We start from the raw sequence: 16,381 nt of genomic DNA on the forward strand, positions 1-16,381 counted from the left end.
CAGGACCTCCCCAGCTATGTGTAGAGTCACTGAAAGGGATGCTGGGCTTATTGTCCTATCTAGGCTGCTGGTGTCCTGCTTCTAGATCAGAGGCTTTTATTTTTATTTATTTTTTTATCCCCCTGGTCAGCTAGACTAAAATCAAATTAACTTGTCACACACAGTCTCTAGTCTGCAGCTCCGTGCTGTTTAAAACTGAAATTTGCTACTGTGGGTTTTTGTTATGCAAAAAGCCTCCAGGCCCTGTAGCTGGGTTCTGGAAATCCTTAGCTAGGTTAATTCATCTGCTGATTTATGTTAAGGACCCCTGCCCATGTGCTCTTTGCAACTGAGAAACCAGACTTTGGTTTGGGTTATTAATCATTAATATATATTTCACCTTCTTTTTTATTTTTTATTTAATGCTTGTGATGTGCTCTGAATTGGCAGCTGTCAGGCTGGTCCCCAGAGGGGGAGATCCAGCTTATCAGTGGGGTTGTTTGCGTCTCAGTCAATTGGAATTAATTCCGCTCCCTGGATTCCGCTTATTTTCTCCCACACCGCGATCTAGTTCAGGTAATGATCTGCTCTTTCTTCTATTCTAAATTATGGCTACCCTCCACCGCCACTCCCCAGGCAGTGAGCTCAGTGCAGCCAACAGTGCGGAGAGCTCCGGTGTGGGGTTCTCCCATGTCTGGGGGTGCTGTCCCTTTAAGGCGTCAGCCAGGAGAAACCGTGGCTCTGGCAAGGGCTCAGCTGTTGCACGCGGGCTCGCAAACTCTAGAGCACTTTAAAGCATTCTCGGTTTGCTTTGTGAGTAGAAATCACACTCAAAAAAGAGATTCAGGAGAGACCCTAGTACCCTAATTCTAATTTCTGGACTCCATCTCCCTGTTCCCTTCACCTTTCCTCCCAATTTTCTGGTCTGGCAGCAGGAGCTCTGGACGGGTGTGTCCTATTGGGTTACCATTTTCCTGGGCCGAAATATTTATTTCTAATGACAACTAAATGAAATTTTGTCTTTAAAAAAAATACTTCTATTGGGGGCTCTTACATCTCTTATTACAATCCATACAATCATCTAGTGTGTCAAGCACATTTGCACATATGTCACCATCATTTTCAAAGCATTCCCATCCCACTTGAGCCCCTGATATCAGCTCCCCATCTCTTCCCCCTCCCTCCCTAAGGAACCCTTGATAAGTTATAGATTATTATTTCCATATCTTACATCTTCTTATGTCACCCCTCACCCACATTTCCATTATTCGTCCCCCTGGGAGGGGGTTATAGATTGATCCTTGTGATCAATTCCCTCTTTCTATCCCCACCCTCCCCTAATCCTCTTGGTATCACTACTCTCATTGTTGGCCCTGAAGGGTTTATCTATCCTGGATTCCCTGTATTTCAGGCTCTTATCTGTAGCAGTGCGCATGCTCTGGTCTAATCTGATTTGTAAGGTAAAATTGAGGTCATGATAGTGGGGTGATGGAAGCACCAAAGGACTAAAGGAAAGTTATGTGTTTCGTTGATGCTATACTGCACCCTGACTGGCTCATCTCTTCCCTGTGGCCCTTCTGTGAGAGGATGTCCAATTGTCTACAGATGGGCTTCCGGTCTCCACTTCATGCCACCCCCATTCACTTTGGGTATGAGTTTGTTCTGGGTCTTAGATGCCTAATAACCTGATTCCCATTGACACCTCATGATCACACAGGCTGGTGTGCTTATTCTATGTGGGCTTCGTTGTTTCTGAGCTAAATGGTCACTTGTTTATCTTCAAGCCTTTAAGAATATATATATATATTCACATATGTACATGCCTGTTTTTAGGCGTCTATAAATGTCCTTTGCCTCCTGGTACTTTCCTCTATTTCCTTTTACTTTCCTCTTGTCCCACCATCAAGTTTGGCCTTCATTCGAGTTTAGTAATTCCTCACTGCTATTTTGCCCTTGATTAAGCTCCACTAGACATCCTACGACCTTCCGTCCATGGATTTTAGTTCACTTGTCCCTGGGTTGGTTCCCCCCCCACTTCCTTTCTCCCACATTCCCTTCTCCCTTATCCTCCCCAGAACCATTGGTCTCGTTCTTTTCATCTCTGAATCATTTATCCCATCAATCTTATCTAGATAGACATGCCAGATACATTAGTAAGTTCAAAAACTAGGCAAAGCCAGATAAAACAAAAAAGGAAGTCAAAAACAACAAAACAATAACAACAAAAAAACTAAAACAAAATAACAACAAAAAGAAAGCCACTGACAAGAATGGAAAAGCCTATAAATAATTCACAGTCTGTTTGTTGGCTTACGAGTGTTTTCCAATCGAGTCTGATGGGGTGCCACACTCTGTCTCCAAAGTCTATTTTTAGTATTCCCCAGGGAGTTCATCACTCTGCTTCCCCTGCTGCTCTGTTGCATGCCCTCAGTGCCTTGCCCCAGTGTGATGGGGCCAGACTGTGTACTATTCCTGCACTGTGTCTCCAGTGCTGTCCCCCAGTGCCATGGTTCAGTGAAGGACGTCGTGTCCCATGGTGGGGCCAGCCCTATGGCCCTCCCTGTGTGTTGTCTGCTCCAAGCAGGAACATCTTCTTCGGGGTTTGGTGGGCTATGATGTCCTCTCCTCCCTCTCCATCCCTTTTTATTTCTCCCATGTGCTCTAATCTGACGTGCCCCTGAAGCATGGTGTAGCATGTTTAACAGTCTTCACGCCAGTTACACATATGTGGGTGTATCTTCATGTGAGCAGACCTGCCTGGAGCTGAATAGAGGAATCATATCTTGGTTCCTAAGACCATCAGAAATGTGTTTTCTGATGGTCTTAGGCAACCCCTGTGAAAGGGTCCTTCAACCCCCAAAGGGGTCGCGGCCCACAGATTGAGAACCACTGTCAAGTCAAGCCTTCAGAGGTTTACAAAATTGAAAACGAAGTAGTGCATTCTTTGCAGTGAATCTTATTTGTTTATTTTAAGAAATTGATGATGGCTACATATGAGATTGAGAACCACTGTCAAGTCAAGCCTTCAGAGGTTTACAAAATTGAAAACGAAGTAGTGCATTCTTTGCAGTGAATCTTATTTGTTTATTTTAAGAAATTGATGATGGCTACATATGTACAAATATGCTTGATACAATTGATGTATATGGATTGCTACAAGAGCTGTAAGAGCCCTCAATAAAATGTTTTAAAAAAATGTTTTTAATTAAAAAAAGAGAGAGAGCTACAGCTTTGGAAACCCCGAGAGTTGGTTCTACCTAGTCATTATGCATTGGAATCAGTGCAGTGACTGTGGATAGGGTTTTGGTTTGGAGCCTCCTCAAACTAATGTGATATGGCGTTGTAGAAATAAAGACCAAGATCAGAGGGCTAAAGGGGCCCAAAGAAAGGACTCATGGTGGTTTGGGTACTGTTCATGTAGAACAGATGGTATTGTTCAGATATTTTAGATCAGACTCTCCTGGCCCTCATAGGAGGATGATCAAAAATTGAGTATTCTAATAACTCTTATCTATCGGCTAAGCTAATAGCTAAACAAAACAAAACCCACTATCTTGTCAGTTCTGACTCATAGATACCCTGTAGGGGCAGAGAAGAACTGCCCATAGGATTTCCAAAACTGCAAATATATATCAAAGCAGGCCACTACATCTCCCTGGAGTTGCTGGTATGTTTGAACCACTAACTTTTGGTTCACATCTGAGCACTTTAGACACTATACCACCAGGATGCATTAGTTAATGTTTGTGTTTTTTTTAACTTATGCCTTCAAGTCACTTTCTCATAACTGTGGGCTTCTGGAGTTAAGAGTCTTTACAAGTGCAGAAAGTGTCATTCACTTATAGAGCAGCTGCTAGATTTGAGCTTCTGACCTTGTGGGTAGCAGTCCACTACACTACCAGGGCTCCCTAGCAAATAGTTAAATGGGTCTAAATTTCTTGTGACAATTAACTACAGTAGTTTTTTATGGTGTTTTTATTAACTTTTATTCTAGTATCTATTGAGGAGTATGAGAATTTCACACAATTCTATTTATAACTCATTCCTTATTATATTGTATCGAAGTAATTAGGAAGGGAAAAAATTATACCCTAGGTATTTATCTATTCCAGCTCTCTCCAGTGTCACTTAATTTTTTATTGTATTTGTATATATTCCTATTTTATGTGTTTTATATTTATTTAATGTATATTCTGTGGTTGGTTTCATAACATTCATAGGACCTTCTACATTTAGATTTTTTTTAAGTACACAATGCGTAGTATCTTATGTCTTCTCGATTTACTATATAGGTGTTGTCATAAACTGTCACTCTATGTTCTTTGTTTATATCAATTTAAAAAATAATTTGGTAAAAGACTTTCTATAGGAAAATATGAAAAACACATGGAATGTTATTTATTTCAGAGTAAAGGCTTATGAAATTTTTAACTTTGAAATCATTTTGAAAGTTACCAATTAATTACAGGCTATAAAATGACTGGGAATTTTGCTATATAAACCCACTTACATAAAGGTAAATCCAATCAGTCAAACAAATCTTTCCTTTCATTATTTGTCTTAATTATATCTTCCAGTTAAAAAACATATTTAGAGGTGACTCAAAACTGTAAAATACTGGCTGCCTATTAATATCATCTTATAAAAGTTGGAATACATTCTGTTTGATTAATGTCTGCCTCATTAGATTCTAATGTGCTATATGTAATGTATTTCAGAAACTCCAGAAAGGAACTTAATGACATACGATTTGAGTTTACTCCAGGAAGAGGTAAGCTTTAATTGAAATTATTATTTGACTGCCGCAAAGAGCATTTCAGAAATTGATTACAAGCATGTGGTTATCATTTGCTGTTCAAAAATGCCTTTTATTAAAGCAAAGGCAGGAAGGAAGGAAAGTGGGAGGGAGGGAGGGAGGGTTAGAAGAAAGGAAGGATTTCTGATCATTGTAGGGATTTGAAACAGAACCACTACTGACTATATGCATGCCAGTGATGCGTGCCGTCAGGGTGTGCGAGCTTGCATGTAACATCAGCCTGACCATGAAATAAATAACTGGCAAAATGAGGCAGGGCCTCGAGGAAATGATGGTGAGTGGAATGAGAAGCACACGGCAGCCCTGAGGAAGTTGGAACAGCCAATAACTGCCTCTCTCTTCTCAGTTCCGACGACAGGAAACGAGTACTGAGCAGTGGCAGTGACCTCTCTCGGCTGCAGTCACCACTGGTCGGCTTGGTGGGAATAATGCCAATCTTGAAGTTGAATACACCTTTTACTATTTTAGCGAGTTATTAACACTGTGAAAACGCAAGCCTGTTTGCTCCTAAGCTCTTGCATGTTACAGAACCCTGCATTGCTTCTCGGTACCCTGGCACCCGCAGAGGGCATGGCACATGGGAAATCTCAAAGAATCATGGATAACTAATAGATATATAGCATTTACAAACAGTCTCTGGAGAGTACAAGATTAGGTGTAAATGATTTTTTAATTGTTTCGTTAATGTTTCCATGATTTAGTTTAAAATGAAAACAACACCGAGGATTTAAAATCAGTTGTGAATGCAAAGACTGGAACTCTTTTTCCATGACCCCATAGCGTCTTGTTTGTTGTGTACATCAAAACAGCTTCCATGTCTACGTCAAACGCCAGTACATTTTTGAGTATATATTTGTATGTACTGATACATGCCAGCCAATAACATTCTGCATGTGTTTCTTTTATGTCCCGAAGCTGCACACACACTTTAATTTGATTTTTTAAAGCATATTTGCTAAAATTTTGCAAATTTGGAAGTACAGGAATAATTCTAGGTGGATCTCTGGCCATTGAACTGCTTTGGCCTCCCTGTTATCAGCTGTTACAGGATGAAAACACGGATTTCTACAGGATTCAGGAAAAGTGGTGGGGGCTTAACAAAATCAAAGGGAAAATGGGCATACCAAATCCAGGGCCACAGAGTCTATTTTGAGTCACAGCCACTCTGTAGAACAGAGTAGAAGTACTCCATAAGGTTTTCGAGGCTAAAATGGTTACAAAGCAGCATCATGTCTTGGTCTTGTGAAGTGGCTGGTGGGCTCTAACCACTTACTTTCCAGTTAGCAGCAAAGACCATTAACCAGCGCCCTTTGGGAACCAGAGAGCCCTGTCACATTCCGCTTGGTAAACACACTGCCTGCCAAACAGTGCCCACTGTGGCCAAATGTGCCCATAAACTCATGGCTGCCCCTGATCTCTAGTTGCTGGGAGCACAAAGATTTATTAGATCCCAATATATTTATATTAAAATAGCATGGGAATATCTTTTACAAAAGAAAATAGGACCCTAATAAATTTGGGAATTGATCTTTCATTCTGAAGACATTTATCTTTGACAACTGAAGAACAGGTCTCTGAAATGGAACAAGGCCAGTTAGTGTTATTGAAGATCTGTTTTGTCATAATATAAAATTATTGACCAGGCAGTGCCGAGATAAAAATCTAGTAATTACATAATAAATGTTCCAGGTACAGTAAGTTGAAAGAACCAATTCTTATTTTAAATTCTTTTTCATCAGACTGTTGAAAGTTGACCATGGCAATAAAATACCAATTGTAATTTTAAGAAGTAACAAATAAATGAATTTCTGAGGGAAGGAATCTTATAGCTCCCAAGGCCAGATCAGCCATGATTTGGGCCATGGTGCTGGCTTTGGCAACCTCATTTACCTTCGTCAGATTCAAAGCCTCCATTTGTGTTACTATAGCATTGCCTTCCTGGTGCTCTCTGGTATCCAGTAGCCAACTGTGAATGGACAGCTGTGCCTGGGCCAGAGAGAAACAGAGGTGCCATGTCTCAGAGTAGCCCTGTGATCACTGATGCTGTCTGTAGTCAACCTGGGCATACAAACTATACTCATATACACACACATCTGTATATATGAAATAGACTATATAACACAAGCATATGAAGCAGTCTGTCCTCATGTTACAAGAAACCCCTTGTGCTTATCATTTTTTGCTGTATACGTTCAATATCGGACATGAATTCATGATCCTATAAACTTTTTTGCTAAGAGGCATGTTAAGCAGCTTAAAGAAAAATAAATTCCCAATGACACAGTTACCATCAAAAGCCTGTTTTAAACTCTCTGACCAGCTGCATATAAGATAACGCCCTGGTGACACATGGGAACTCTCTCATTTTGGCTAGACTCTGTGGTCCGTTTGCCCTTTTAAAATTACTCCTAGATGTCCTGAAAACGGAGATACTGCAGACTTCAATCCTTTGGGAATGTCATTTGTTAGCTTCGTCTTGGCTGTTTGATTTTTCAAATTTCAGCCATCTCCTGTGATTATAGATTCTTCCTTAGAGTCAGATAATGTGGATAGATGAGAGACAGAGGTCACACTTGCAAATGCCTCAGAAGATAACTATTCAGTAGAAATGTAATGACTGTCTACTGTGCGCTAAGTGCTTCAGTAGCCACTTTAATTCAGTATTCCTGAGATTCAGGTGGCATTTAAGACGATGGAGATTATGCAACTGCATGTTCTTGCAGATGTTCTAAAGATCGGTCATACTCAAAGTAGTGCCTTTCGTTGTGGTGCTGCCACGCCATGTGGAATCCTTTGATCACTTAGGAGACCTCTATAAGTTGCGTCTTGACTTCCTGGGGATAAGATCACTTGGACAAGCCCACATTACATGTAGTTGCATTTGATTAGTAAGGTTTCCAGTCTTTCCCCCTGTATTTCATTGTGTTCCACTTTGCTGTTAAATGGAGTCCCACCACCTGTGTGTGATGGTTTGTGTGTTGCTATTATGTTGGAAGCTGTCACTAGTATTTCAAATACCAGCAGGGTATTTGTGAACAAGTTTCAGCAGAGCTTCCAGGCTAAGAATAAACAATGAAGAAGGAATGACCGTGGAAAACTTAGGTATGCATAGCATCAACCCATTGTCAGATACTAGAAGTCCTACTGAATAGAAGCAGAGAATTTTCAGAGATGGTGCCATAAAGTGAACCCCAAGGTTGAAAGGCATTCAGAATACGACTGGCAAAGAGCTGTCTTCTCACAGTGGAGTCATCCATAATGATTTCAATGATGTAGACACTTCAGGAACTTCATATGTTGATGAGGCACAGCTCAAAATGAGAAGAAACAACTGCAAAAATCAAACTGATAGTGGCCATTTTGAATCAGAAAATCATGTCAGAATGCATAATCAAGAGGAATGGCATTGTATTCATTGTCTAAAAGGACATTTAAAGATATATCTTGAAGTACAGTGCTCTCTGTGACAGGGTTATATCTATCCACATTCAAGGAAATCCAGTTAATACTGCTATTATTCCAAATTATGCACCGACTGCTAAAGCTAATGATGAAGATCTTGAAGGATTCTACCAACATCTTTCATCTGAAATTGATCAAACGTGCAATCAAGAGTCATTGATAATGGTTGGCAGTTTGAATGCAAAGTTAGAAACAGAGAGGAAAGAGCAGTACTTGGAAAATACTATGTTGGTGATAGAAATGAAATTGGAGATTGCATGATAGAATTTTCAAGACCAACGACTTGTTCCTAGAAATACCTCTTTTAACAACACAAATGGCCACTGTACTCTTATTACTTCTCCAGAGAGAATACACAGACATCAAATTGACTACATCTTGGGAAGAGACAATAGAGAACTTCAATATCAGCAGGTAAAACAAGGTCAGGGGCCAACTGTGGAACAGACCAACAATTGCTCATATGTATGTTCAGGTTGAAATTGAAAATTTAAACAAATCCATGAGAGCCAAAATACAACCTTGAGTCTTTAAGAACATCTCAAGAATAGTTCTGCTTCACTGAACAGTAATGATAGACCTTGTGAGCTGTGGAAGGATATCGAGACCATCATACACGAAGAAAGCAAAAGGTCATTGAAAAGACAGGGAAAAAGAAAAGATCAAGGTGGATGTCAGAAGAGACTCTGAAACTTGCTCATAATCCTAGAGTAGTAGCTAAGACAAGTAGAAGAAATGATGTCAGAGAGCTGAACAGAATTCAAAGGACAGCTTGAGATGAGAAAGTCAAATGTTATAATGAAATGTGTTATAATGAAATATAATGAAAGACCTAGAGTTAGAAAATCAGAAAGAAAGAACAAGCTCAGTTTGTATGAAACTGAAAGAACTCAAGAAAACACTCAAGCCTTGCATTGCAATATTGAAAGATTTTGGGGGCAAAATATTTAGGCTGCAGGAAGTATCAACAGAAGATGAGAAGAATACACAGAGACACTGTACAAGGGGAAAAAAACTGGTTGACATTCATTCATTTTAAGAGGTAACATACGATCAAGAACCAGTGGTACTGAAGGATAGAAGTCTAAGCTGCACTGAAGATATTAGTGAAAAACATGACTCTAGGAATTGATGGAATTGAAATGTTTCAACAAACTGATGAAACACTAGCCAAGAAGATTGGAAGTCAGCTTCCTTGCCAACTGACTGAAAGAGCCTTGTATTTGTACCCATTCCAAAGAAGGATGACCCAACAGAATGTTCAAATTAGAGAATAGTATTTATACCACTTGCAAGTAAAATTTTACTGAAGATCATTCAGCATTCGTTGTGACAATTGACAGGGAGCTGCCAGAAATTTCAGGCCTGATTCAAAAGAACATGGAACAAGGGATAGCCCTGCTGATAACAGATGGATCTGAGCTGAAAACAGAATAACAGAAGACGTTTACTCACGTTTTCTTGACTACACAGAGACATTCAACTTTGCGGATCATAACAAACTATGGATAGCCTTGCAAAGAATGGGAATTCAAGAATATTGCATTGTGCTCATGCGAAATTTGTACATCGATCAAGAGGCAGTTGTGTGAACAGAACAAGGGAATAGTTTGGTTTTACATGGTTTGAGCATGGTTTTACATCAGGAAACGTGTATATTAGGAGTGCATACTTTCACCATATTTATTCAATCTATATGCTGAGAAAATAATCAGAGGCTGGATTATATGACACAATGTATTGGAGGAAGGCTTATTAACAACCTGCCTTATGCTGACACAAACTTGCTTGCTGAAAGTGAGGATGAATTGAAGCACTTGCTGATGAAGGTCAAGGATTGCTGTTTCAAATATGGGTTACAACCCAATGTAAAGAAAACAGAATCCCCACAACCTGACCAATAGACAACTTCATAATAAATGGAGAAGATAGAAGTTGTCAAGGATTTTGTCTTGCTTAGATCCACATTCAATGCTTATGGAAGCAACTCTTAAAGAGATCAAAAGATACATTGCATTGGGTAAATCTTCTGCACAAGGCCTCTTTAAATTGTTGAAAAGCAAGGTTGTTACTTTGAGGACTAAGGTGCTTCTGGCCCAAGCCATGATATTTTCTATTGTATCATATTCACGTGAAAGCTGGACATTAAATAAAGGGAGACCAAAGAAGAATTGTTGTTTGAATTACAGTGCTGGAAAAGATTATCACAAGTAAAATGGACTGCCAAAAAACCCAAACAAACCCATCTTGGAAGAAGTATAGTCAGTATAGGATTCTCCTTAGAGGCAAGGATGGTGAGACTTCGTCTCACTTTCATTGGATATGTTGTCAGGAAAGGCCAGCCCCTGGAGAAGGACTTTATGCTTGGTAGAATAGCGAGGCAGTGAACAAGAGGAAGGCCTTGGACAAGGTGGATGGATTGACACAGTGGTTGTAACAAGAGGTTCAAATGTTAGAACAAATGCAAGGAAGGTGCAGGATTGGGCAGTATTTTGTTCTTCTATACATAAGGTCACCGGGAGTTGGAACCGACTTGATAGCACCTAACAACAACAAATAAGTGGAATCCATAAAATGATAGTACCGTGGTTTCTCTGAAAGTATAAACAATATACATTGGATCTCAACCTTTTCTTGGAGATTAGGGAAATTGAACCAGATAGGAAGGGAGGAAAGCAGACAGAGGGTGTAAAGTATGATTCACATGATATTTGGCTGATGCATCATCACCACCAAATAACTCCCTACCATCGAGTCGATTCTGACTCATAGTGACTCTGTAGGACAGAGTAGAACCGATCCTGTAAGTTTCCAAGGCTGTAACTCTCTAGGAGTAGAAAGCCTGCTCTTTTTCCCATGAGTGGCTGGTGGGTTCGAATTGTTGACCTTGCCGTTAGCAGCCCAACGAGTAACCCATTGTGCCAGACATCACATGCCATTTATGTTGCACTTCCTGTGTGTTAGACACTGGGCTAAGCACTTCATAACCCAAGAATTGTGAAAGATAAAATTGTACCTACACACACACTCTCATAGCTTTGGAGGCACGTCTTTGGCCTGATGGACGACAGTTCCATTTGTTTGCTCTTTTGATTCAGCAGCTCACTATCAGATTGTCCCTGACCTTTTGAGACATGTCACATTTCTATCTGGCTTGATTATTGATTGATGCTTTTTGTTTTTGTTTTTGTTTTTGTCCAGTTGTATTATTACATGCTTATTAAAACATCAGAGGACCATGGGATCAAGTCCCCTGTCCACGCTCCCATCCCCTGTAAAATAGAAGTTTATAATGGTTCTTTTGAACACGTTGCAATTTATTAATCTCTCTTTACAAAGTCTTCCAAAAGACATCTCAGTGTTACCAAGCTCATTCATAACCTTTCAATTAATTTCAGCTATATTCACTTGCCACAGCCTGTTCAATCCCATCTTTGTGAAATTGCTGAATCTTGTCACTACATTGAGAAACTACATTATTTTACTCAACCACAATTTCTTAAATAAGGAATGTGTCGCATCAAATGATCAATGTCAGGTTCAAAGACTTTTCTAACAATATAAACTTCGATAGTTCATTTTAATAGTCCAATAAGTTCATAGATTTTTTTCTAAATATGAGGTGTATCATACCCTACCCATTCAACTTTAGCATTAAATTCTAGCCCACAAGCAGCTAATAATAGAAAAAAATCTTAAAGATAGCTAGAATGAATGTTGGTAAGAAAGAAAAGCCATGTCCTAGGGAAATGCTCAAGGTAAACTTGCAGGGGTACATTTTCAAATGAATTCAGACGATAACCAGAGGGCGGCACAGGCTTCTTATTACACTAAAAGTAAAAAATAGTAATGATTTATGTAATTTCCTATGAAAACATAGCAAGATGGAAATTGTGTGTGGCAAATGTATTTCAGGTAGCCTCTGATTCTTCCTCCAGATAGAATCTAAATCACTGAATTAAAACACATGTGAGTGAATTTAGTCAATGAAAAACACATGTTTTATATTGCACGGGGTTGCCGGTTCTTATTTTATGGTGACTAATACGTATTCATTTCATGTTTGGACAGATACGGCAGATGGCGTTTCCCAGGAGCTCTTCTCGGCTGGCCTGGTCGATGGACATGATGTAGTTATAGGTAACTCATCCTTTAGTATGCGGCGTCATCTTGTTGATATAGCAAATGCAAATGTGTTTAGAAACAGAGCTCTTCCTAAAAGAATACTTTGCCCCATGGATTTTGGAAAACATCTTCTTGAATTCTTGTATTAAGGAAGTTGTCTACCTAAGAATCCTTTTTAATATTCCTTTGGAAAGCTTTTAATTTTTTATGGAGGTATGTCTCATTTATCTGTACACCATTTATTTGATGAGGTTCTTAAGTTTTGGCAGCTATAGCAAAGAACCTAAAAGTAAAACCCAGAAGTCCATGAGATGGGAAAAAATGGGTTGTTACAAATTCTGTGCACAAAAATTCTGGGACCTCAGGTCCTTTTGCCGAGTTTCTCACTCTTTCTTTGGACCCAGTTCTAAGGCATTTAGACGCTGGCTTGTCCAGTCCTCAGCAGTACTCATCATAATGCCTTAAGGTTGGACCTTCAAGATCATTCAGACCAGTTCTTCTCTTGGGCAAGGAAACCAAGCCCCAGGGAGATTCAATGACTTATCCAGGGGCATGAGGTTGGGCTGTGGCAGCAGTAAGGTTAGAGTTATGTTTTAAACCACAACTCCTTCTAGCACTTTAAACATGAACAGATAGCTACCTAGAGGGGGGGAGGGTGAGAGGGGGACGTGTTGCTGGATCCAGGCATTTTGATAGGGACAAGAAATGCTACTAAACCTCCTAAGAAGAGAGGTGGAAAAGCTCTGAGAGAGGGTCATGATCAGCTAAGGAAAAATGTATCAGGAGCCACATAGGTTAAGGTGAGTTGCTCCAGATTCCTTACAACTTCTAAGATTATAAGAATTTTCTAGCATGGTCTATTACAGGATATTCATGACAAAGGCCATATGTCATAAAGATTAATTAACATTGTACCCTATTGGTCATGATAGTTAATTACATTGTTAATTGTAGTAATATTCTAATTAGGAGAATGTGTTTTATGGTAAGATTTAAGTATTCAGTGCAAATTGATGGCTGAATTGACTTACTTCCCGTGAATGGCACGCTGCAACTTTCAAAACTCAATTGTTTGTAGTAAATTCTTTCCCAGTATTGCTAGTTGGTATGACTGAGGAACATTTGGGGAGATATGCACACATGAAGTATTATTTGTTACCTGGAAAGGCTCTACATGACGGATCATTTTAAAGTGAATTATTTTATGTAAATGAGATTAAGTGGGTTTGTAGTAGGAGATTGGGATTCTGACTCAAGAATCAGTATCTGATGTCATCGATATACAAGTGATTGCATTTATGGCGTTTCACTTGTATATCAAAGGTACCAAGATATATTTATAGTTAAAAAAGCTGAGCTAATCTTCCTATTAATATTCAAGCAGTGTGCAAGATTGATTTTAAAAGGAAAGGAATTCTTTTGCCAAGTGGTGTGTGTGTCAGCACACACACACACACACACATATCTTCATGTGTTATCAGATAACTATGTATTAGGGAGCTTTCAAAAGTTCTTGGAAAAATTCCATTACATTGGAATTCCATTTTTCCACTCACTTTTTGATGCCTCCTTGGATATCATCCAACCCCCAAACCCACTGCCATCGAACCAATTCAAGTCTATAGTGACCTTATATTGGATTTCCAAGCTTGTAACACTTTATAAGAGTAGATAGCCTCAGCTTTCTCTTGTGGAGCGGCTGATGGATTTGAACCTTGTAGTTCACAATCCAGCACTCACTTGCCAAACAGTGCCAGGAGGGCTCCTTATGCATAATTATCTTTTCTTCCTTGGATTGACAATCTTGTGTGATCTCATGGCTCAACTGCGTTTTCTTTATCAAATATGAAAGACAGAAAAAAGATCAATTCCACTTTAGTGTCTACTTTAAATTTCCTCATAGAATTATTTATGTAACTTGACACTTCGTATTGAAAAGGTTAAGTTCTCTCGTTCTTATTAGAAGATATAAGCACACACCTCTGTGCCTTAGTTTCCCCAGAGAAGAACAGAAAAAATTTAGTGGGTAGGTCAAAATATGTTTTTCCTTCAAGAGAACCATTACCGAGGACCAAAACTAAACAGTAAGGAGAAAATTATAGGAGAAAATAATAACCTAAATTCTATGCTTAAACAACTACTCAAACCTCCCATTGGGTAAATGTTGAGGATCAAATAGTGTTTTCAATTGAATTGATCCTGGCAGGTGGTGGGGAACATGGAGGATAAGAGAGATCCTTGTTGTAAAGGCGTTTAGGTCACATCTTTTGTTAAGCATGGTTTCGCCTCATGCCTGCAGTCATATTGAATGTACTTTTCTTTTGCCCCAGGCTCAGTTGAATCTAAACGAGAGACATCTTGTTGTTGACCTAAAAAAAAAAAAAGCAGAAATTAAAGCTTACTTCACATTCAACTATTATAGACAGTACATAATCAGAAAACTTCTGTTTTTCTGTGTCATAATAATTATCCTTCTAAAGTATTTCATCTTCTGGGGGCGTCAATATTCATATGTGTGGAGTGTGGGTGTAAGGCTGGCCTGCGATGAGTCTTCTTTATGAAACAGGCGCAAAGATGCCCCAGATGCACATCACACTGAAGAGTTTGCAAATTACCTTTCCATATTTCCTTTGGTCATTACATCAGTTCTCTGAGGTAGAAATAACAGGTTCTTTTTACTTGCGGACAACAAGAAGAAGGGGGGGGGGCGTGGAGGGAGCTCAGAGTTGAAAGAAGTATCTGTGTAATACATCTTGCTGTGGTCCTTGAACTTGGGTCTTATGCTTCTCAACCAAATTTATTTTTCTTTCTCCATTCTTAATGAAGTGTTATCTGGACAGTACTTTCCATTACAGCCATTTCCCTCCACTCCCTTACAGCTACACTTAACCCAAATACCACTCCTGACTTCATTGCCCATCCTACCACTGTCTCTTCCCATGCTCCAGGTATACGTTTGACTTCCCAATTTCATCCAGCTGTTCTTTTCTAAGTTGTATCTCCAGGAGGCAGACACCCAGAACAGTCTATAGATTTATAGAGTCAGGAAGCAGATTAGTGTTTACCAAGGGTTAGAGGAAGGGAAAGGGGAGACACTGCTTGTGGGCACAAGATTGACTTTGGGGTGTGATGAAAGATTCTAGAATTAGAAGGTTGTAAAGGGTGAATTTTAGGGAATATGGATTATTTCTCACTTGTAAAAGGGGGTTGCAACCCACAGGTTGAGAATTAGGTTGAGCATTAGGGTGTTTAAAAGATTAATATAATTTAAGTTTTACAGTGGTAGGATTTATAAATAAACAAGACAGCCCATGACATGAGGAAAGACTACACAGAATCGTAAGAGAAAGAATAATGGAAGGCAGTACTTTCCCCAGTACCCAGAAATGGACATATCAAATACTAGGGTTCCAATAAATATTTTTTTTACAGAGAATCAAAATTTGATTTTGAAACAGCCAAATACCTAACAATTACTTTGGAAACAAAAATTGGGTTGGATGCAAAACTATCATTTTAAGGGTCATACTTTTAAGATTGCAGAAACTCATAATAACATTTGTAGTTGCCAGGCTGGCTCACCTGATGACAGCTATGCAAAAGTCTAACTCAGTTTAGAACACTGAGAGAGGGGTTTGAGTGAATTTTTATGTAGGAGGTGGTGTTGTTTTTTTCAACTTCCTTAATGCAAAATGGCTGACATAAAACTGACCTCCCCTGCTAATCCCCTAAGTAAATGATCTTGGAAGAATGAGAAAGCTGAAAAAAAGCAATCGCATATGTTACAGAGCAAAGAATGTGAAAGGTTTAACTGGAGTAGTAGCAAGTATAACTTTCAAACAATCTTCATACCTGGCTGCGGTACAATCTGTCTTTAGTGTGCGAAGCTTTACAAAGCAGAATTTGGATTGAAGAAAGGCCAGGATAGCGACATGGAGTGATTGCGTTGGGGCAGAGGCAGAGCCATGCAGAAATTAAATGCAGTGTTTGTAGACTGAA

At 39.4% G+C, this 16,381-nt stretch overlaps 1 protein-coding gene across 2 annotated transcripts in view; it reads left to right on the plus strand.

Annotated features, from left to right (window-relative positions):
* Positions 1–16,381, plus strand: part of STK39 (serine/threonine kinase 39) — a 295,827-nt gene that overhangs the window by 216,129 nt on the left and 63,317 nt on the right. For both annotated transcript variants that reach the window (XM_045299562.1, XM_045299568.1), the window contains 2 exons: positions 4,698–4,750; positions 12,329–12,397. In XM_045299562.1, coding sequence (XP_045155497.1) covers positions 4,698–4,750; positions 12,329–12,397 — 122 coding nt within the window. The remainder of the gene's footprint in view (positions 1–4,697; positions 4,751–12,328; positions 12,398–16,381) is intronic.

The sequence above is a fragment of the Echinops telfairi genome, unplaced genomic scaffold (genome assembly GCF_000313985.2).
Source record: "Echinops telfairi isolate 266 unplaced genomic scaffold, ASM31398v2 ScPeMD7_4;HRSCAF=17, whole genome shotgun sequence".
Lineage (NCBI taxonomy): Eukaryota > Metazoa > Chordata > Mammalia > Afrosoricida > Tenrecidae > Echinops > Echinops telfairi.